The sequence below is a fragment of the Lathyrus oleraceus genome, chromosome 4 (genome assembly GCF_024323335.1).
Source record: "Lathyrus oleraceus cultivar Zhongwan6 chromosome 4, CAAS_Psat_ZW6_1.0, whole genome shotgun sequence".
NCBI classification, from domain to species: Eukaryota; Viridiplantae; Streptophyta; class Magnoliopsida; order Fabales; family Fabaceae; genus Lathyrus; species Lathyrus oleraceus.
This window is the reverse complement of record NC_066582.1, coordinates 25,953,124-25,960,216: the sequence shown is the minus strand read 5'-3', so window position 1 is coordinate 25,960,216 and position 7,093 is coordinate 25,953,124. Positions and strand designations below refer to the sequence as shown.

Below are 7,093 nucleotides of genomic sequence, written 5' to 3'. Positions count from 1 at the left end.
CTAGAGAAAACCTTTCTTACAATGTGCATGTCTTCTTAGTTCGACATCCATTTTCCCCTAGGGTCAGTATGAATCTTCTTCAAGACTAGGTCTCCGACCTTGAGGCTTCGAGGAAAGACCTTCTTGTCATGGGCCCTCTTGATGCGCTTTTGGTATAGCTGGTCGTGATAGATGGCTGCCAAGCACTTCTCGTCGATGAGGTTCAGTTGTTCAAGTCGGGCTTGTACCCACCCGACTTCGTCAAGCTTGACGTTGGTCAAAATCCTTAAGGAAGGAGTCTCTACTTCAACAGGTATGATTGGATTCATACCATACACAAGAGAGAAAGGGGTTGCCCCAATGGAAGTATGTACAGAGGTGTGATAACCATGCAATGCAAACGGGAGCATATCGCGCCAATCTTTATAGGTTTCCACCATTTTATGCATGATTTTCTTAATATTTTTGTTAGCTGCCTCAACAACACCATTTATCTTTGGGCAATAACGTGACGAGTTATGATGCCCGATCTTGAAGATTTGGTATAGCTCTTTCATCATCTTGTTATTTAGGTTAGATCCATTATTAGTTATGATCTTGTTAGGGACCCCATAACGACAAATGATTTGTTTTCTTATGAATCGAGCCACCACTTGTCTGGTGACGTTGGCATACGAGACTGCTTCCACCCATTTAATGAAATAGTCTATAGCTACCAAGATGAAGTGCTGTTTGTTCGAGCTAGTTGACTCAATGCGTCTGATCACATGAATGCCCCACATGGCGAAAGGCCAAGGTTATGTTAGGAAATTGAGTGGTACTAGCAGTACATGGATCTTGTCGGCGTAAATTTGGAATGTGAAACATGTTTGGACGTGGCAGTAGCATTCAACCTCCATAGTCATCCAATAGTAACTAGCCCTATAGATTTTCTTCACCATGGTGTGTCCACTGGCATGTGTCCCAAAGGAGCCTTCATGGATTTCCATTATGATTTGGTTTGCTTCTTGCTTGTTCAGCCATCTAAGCAAAACCAAATCATAATTCCTTTTTTACACTCAGCCACTTAAGAAGAATTTAGATGACAGTTTCTGAAGATACTTATGACCGATGATGGATGCGTTCTCCGGACACTCTTGGCTTTCTAGGAACCTCATGACGTCGTAGGACCAAGGATGGTCATCAGTTTTATCTTTGACTGCCAAATAGTAAGTGAACTCGTCTAAGTAATCAAGATGAAAAGATGGTGTTTCATTCTTCCATTTGACCTTAAACATGGATGATAGAGTTTCCAAGGCATCGACCAACTGATTTTCCTCTCTAGGGATATGGTGAAATGTAATCTCATCAAAGTATGAGATCAGTTTAAGGACATGCTCCTTGTAAGGGATTAGCTTGTGATCTCGAGCTTCCCAATCTCCTTTCACTTGAATGATGACCAAGGCTGAATCTCCATAGATTTCGAGAATTTTAATCCTAAGATCAATCGTAGATTCTATGCCGAAGATATAAGCCTCGTATTCTGCCATATTATTGGTACATTCAAAATACAACCTTGCAGCGAAAGGCAAGTGAAAACCAGTTGGGGAGGTGATGAATACCCTAATGCCATTGCCATGAGCGTTAGAAGCTCCATAAAATACAAGGGTCCACCTTGATCCAGGTTTCGGACCTTCCTCAGGTCTGAGGATGTTGCAATCCCTTATTTGCATAATGTCTTCATCAAGGAACTCAAAGCGCATAAATCAGTAGTCCTCCAAAGGTTTATGTGCAAGATAGTCTGACAGTACACTCCCTTTGATGGCTTTTTAAGTGACATGTTGGATGTCATACTAGGTTAAAGCCATTTACCAACGGGCTACTCTACCGGTTAGAGCAGTCTTCTCAAAGATGTACTTGACTGGATCCTCTTAGAGATTAAGAGCGTCGTATGGGTGAGCATGTATTGTTTTAGGCATTTGGAAGCCCAAGCAAGTGCACAACGGGTCTTCTCAAGCATCGAATACCTACTATCGCATTCGGTAAAATTCTTGGTTAATTAGTATATTGCATGCTCCTTTCTTCGAGTTTCGTTGTGTTGGCCGGGACACATCCCATAGATCCTTCAAGGAGTGTTAAGTACATGATCAAAGGTCTTCCAGGCACATGACGCATCAAAATTAAAGGTTCTTGTAAGTACTCCTTGTTCTTCTCAAAGGCGCTTTGACAATTTTCAATCCAAATGATGGCTTGATCCTTGTGAAGTAGTTTGAAGATCGGCTCACAGGTGGTTGTGAGATGAGATATAAATCGGGTGATGTAATTTAATCTCCTAAGAAATCCTCTGACCTCGTTTTCAGTTTTATGTGCGGGCATAACTTGTATGGCATTTACCTTTTTAAGGTCTACTTCGATGCCTCGTTGGCTGACGATAAAGTCGAGCAGTTTTCTAGATCTTACCCCAAATGTGCATTTGCTGGGGTTAAGTCGCATCTTAAACTTCCCCAAGCGTTCAAATAGATTCTCTAAGTTAAACAAATTCTCCTCTTTAGTATGGGATTTGACAATCATGTCGTCAACGTACACTTCAATCTCTTTATGAATCATTTCATGAAAGAGTGTCACCGTTTCATGTTGATACATGGCGCCGATGTTGTTTGAGCCAAATGGAATGACCTTGTAGAAAAAAGTTCCCCATAGGGTGATGAGAGTAGTTTTCTCCATGTCGTCCGGGGCCATTCTGATTTGGTTGTAACTGGAGAAACCATCCATGAAGGAGAAAATAGAGAACTGAGTGGTGTTGTCCACTAGCACATCAATGTGAGGAGGTGGAAAGTCATCTTTGGGACTTGCTCTATTCAAATCTCTGTAGTCAACACACATACACACTTTGCCGTCCTTTTTGGGCACAGGTACAATATTGGCAATCCATTGAGGGTAGTTGGAAACTTCTAGAAAACTTACGTTGAGTTGCTTTTGTACTTCCTCCTTTATCTTCATAGCCATGTCAGGATGAGTCCTTCTTAGCTTTTACTTCATATGAGGATAGTCTTCCTTGCGGGGTAGATGATGGACCACGATGTGAGTATCGAGATCAGGCATGTCTTGGTAAGACCATACAAATACATCCATGTAGTCTTGTAGGAGTTTGACCAATTTTGTCTTCATATTTTCTTGTAGAGTTGAGCCTACTCTGACCTCTTTGACTTCTTCTCCAGTTCCTGTATTGACCACTTCTACTGACTCTTAATGTGGTTGAATGACCTTTGACTTTTGCTTGAGTAGTCGTGTTAACTCCTCGGAAAGTTCATAATCTTCTTCACTATCTTCGTCGGAGTGATTGATAGGACGGTTGAAGTCATATGGGACCATAGTAGAGTCGTTATTGGTGAAAATCATAGAGAATCTGTATGATTCATGATTCATGCTTTTTATTTTACGAAGGAGAAAAATGAATGAAAACTTAAAGAAAAGTAAGAAAACATTGCCATTTTTTAATTTGAGAAAGTAAAATTAAATGAAAGACAATGAGCAAAATTTGAATGCAAAGAATGAAATTTTTATTGATTGATTAAATAAAAAATTTAACGGGGACCTAAAAATGGTTCCCCCATGCCTTGGGCATAGCATGGGTTCTTTTGTTTCTTAAAGGGAAAACATTAAACAGGAAAATTACTTTTCTAACATCGTGACTTCAAGTAACTCAAATACAATCCAATTGGTAAATTCTTGTCCTTCAACCTTCTTACAAACCAGTCTACCCTCCTCAGCTATACCATCCTCTTCTAACGCATAAATTTGGCCATCCATAAGATGTCCGGTACTTGAGAAGAAATCTGATAAGGGGAGCACTTGCCCATCTACAACAATTGGCGCTTGCTTCTTTGAGTTTGGGGAGTTGTATCCCAATCTGACACAATCCTTGTTGGTAGCTATCTCTAGAATTACCCCCTAATCTTTGGGGTGTCCATTCTTGATAACAATCTGAGCGTCTTTCAGAGTGGCCATCGAAAATTCAGTATTTTTAATTTTCCCCATATGGACAACTTATCAACATTGACAACTTCAAATGATTGAAATGGAATTTTTTGTACCTCTCCTCCTCCTTCAACATATCAAAAAGATGCTAGATAGCTTACCATGATATCCTCATCTCCTTCAATTACCATGAGTTTCTTGCTAACAATTTTTTTTAAACTTTTGATGGAGCATCAAAGTGACAGCTCCGACTGAATGTATCCACGGTCGTCCAAGCAAGCAACTGTAAGCGGGATATATATCTATTACAAAGAAAGTAATAAAGAAAGTATGGGGGTCGATCTTTATGGGGAGGCCTGCTTCAGTAGTCATAACTCGTCTTGAACCATGAAACGCTCACACCACTAGCTCAATAGGCTTCATAACAAGTCCCTCGATAGTCAATTTGGACATAGAACTCTTTGGAAGCACATTAAGAGAGGAGTTAGTGTCCACTAAGACCCTTGATAAAATGGTGTCTACACATTCAATGGAAATGTGCAAGGCCTTATTATGGTTTCTCCCTTCAGAGGTAAGCTCTCCATCATTGAAACCTAAACTAATGCTAGTAGAGATGTTGTTAACGATACCTTCAAACTGACAAACATAAATCTCTTGGGGTACATTACCGACCTTCAAGAATTTGACTAAAGCGTCCCTATGTGCATTAGAGCACATGAGCAAAGACATCATTGGGATTTTGGATGGGGTTTGGTTGAGTTGGCCAACCACCTTATAGTCACTCTTCTTAATGATGCACAAGAATTCCTCCACCTCACTAGACGATGAGAAGTCTTGCCTTTGTTTGTCGTTTTTAGTTTGCTTGCCTTTTTCTTAAGCCAAAGGGCAACTATTGTCAATTACTGGAGTTATAGGTGCAAAGATTCTCCAACTTCTCGTTACTCCGCCGGTAGCAGTCATATTTTCTATTTGATCAACAAACGTTATTAGTTCCTCTTGTACTCTTTGCCCATGGATGTAGACAGACAAGTCACAGATCCATGGAACTACTTTTATATCATTAAAGGGGAACGACGTTGGTACCATTATAACCATATTGGTAATTGGATTTTTGGAGATATTCATTTGTGATAAATCATAAAAAATGAGAAGTAGGGGTGTTCATGGGTTCGGGTCGACCCACAAACCCATTAACCCAAACAAACTCAACCCATAAATTACCCGACCCCATTCGTTTACAGGTATACCCAACCTAACCCAACCAAACCCATTCGGGTATCGGGTTTGAGTTTTGCAACCATTGATGTGGCTTTAGTAATTTTTTATTTTTTTTATTATTATTTTAAATAAAAATATAAAATTAATATCTCACTAATAACTATAATCTTTTCAAAAAAAATTATTCTCCACCAATAATACTAGTAGCTCAATGAGTTTACGTAATTACAAGATTAATTTTTTTTCTTATTTTATTTTGTATCATTTCCAACTTATGTATTTTATGAAAATAACGTATCCTTTTTTAACTTTATACTATTATAAAGTGTTATGTTGTGTTTATGAATTTTATTAGATATTATATGATGTGTTTCATTGAATTTGAGTGTTATAAATGAATATGATTGTATTGAGTTGTGTTACATTTTTTTAAAACCGACCAAAAGAATCATAAAAAATTATATTTTTTATTTGAAACACAACCCGCGAACCCAACCCATTAATGAACAGGTCGGTTCGGGTCGGTTTTGACAATGAAATCGTGGGTTGGACGACAGACTCAACCCATTGAAGTTTGAACGGGTTGGGTAACGGGTTAAGCCAAACTCGGTCCAACCCTAACGAGAATATGTGGGAGTTGATTGTACGGGATTTCCAGGGTGGACACATCTTCACTGATGGATGGATGATCTACCACCAAGATTCCTTGGTCCATTAACCTTTGTATGGCAAACTTCAAAGTTTTGCATTGTTGCGGGTCAATCAAACAATGCTCACAATTTGCACTACAAACAGGAAATGCATAATTCTTCATCAGAACGTTTTTTATTTGAATAAGAGGAGTCTTCAGTTCGTCCATACGGGACATTAATCTTCTTCCACTGTCAAATTCTACCATGTTTACTGCGGGCTTATTATGCGTCATCATCGGGTTGTTATTTACATTTGGATCATTAGGCGCAAATGTAATAGCCTTCGAATCTATCTGATCTTGTATTTTATACTTTAAGGCCTTGTAGTTCTCGATAGAATGACCGGAAGTGCCTGAATGGGACTCGCATTGGGTGTTGACATCATATCCGGGAAGAAGAACCGTAGGGGGTGGTCCTAGCTCTCTCAATTGCACCAAAGAACCACACAATAAATAAGGTAAAATATGATTATACGGCATGGTGACTGGATCAAATCTTCTATTAGGACGTCTTGGTCGTTGTTGTTATTGTTGATAACATGGTTATTGCTGCTGAAGTTGTTGATGATAGCCTTGTTGATGTTGTTGTGGTTGTTGTTAAATCAGAATTATAAATGGTTGTTGTTGTTATTGAATTGGTGCTACTGCAACCACTTTTTGATATGGGATACGGTATGTTAGGGCTTTTTCTCTAACCACTGAGGTTGCATTTGTTTCTCCTTCCCTTTTCTTTCCATATGCGACAAAAGGTTTCTTTATAACACCGGAGGTGCTTGTAAAATTCCGAGTCTTCCCCATTTTAATCATATTCTCTATCCTTTCACCAGCCAATACTAAGTCAGAGAAACCAGAGGATGTACTCCCTATCATCCTATCCAAATATGGGCCTTGCAGATTTCTCATAAACATATCCACCAATTCCCGTTATAGCAAAGGAGGTTGTACCCTCGTCGCAAGCTCTCTTTACCTTTGGGCATATTCTTTAAAAGTCTCTTCAGAATTTTGCGTCAGATTTTGCAGTTGCATGTGATTGGGTGCCATATTTGTATTATATTGGTAAATCTTAAGGAATGCTTCTGCCATCTCTCTCCACGAATCTTGGAAAAAATGCATGCGGAGTCTGTCTTCATCAGAATAAGCAACCATTTTAAGACAGTAGGCTCAGATATGGGTTCTTGGATCACTGGCTACTTTGTATTTCTCAAGGCTTAAAACGTCATTGTTTTCCATTAAGGACTAAACACACCG

General features: G+C 39.3%; 1 protein-coding gene across 1 annotated transcript; it reads right to left on the bottom strand.

Annotated features, from left to right (window-relative positions):
* Window positions 1-1,037: 1,037 nt before the first annotated feature.
* On the bottom strand, window positions 1,038-1,508 carry LOC127135823 (uncharacterized). Its single transcript, XM_051062458.1, has one exon. It carries the CDS (start codon window positions 1,506-1,508, stop codon window positions 1,038-1,040), a length of 471 nt encoding a protein of 156 aa, XP_050918415.1.
* Between the last annotated feature and the right edge of the window lie 5,585 nt (window positions 1,509-7,093).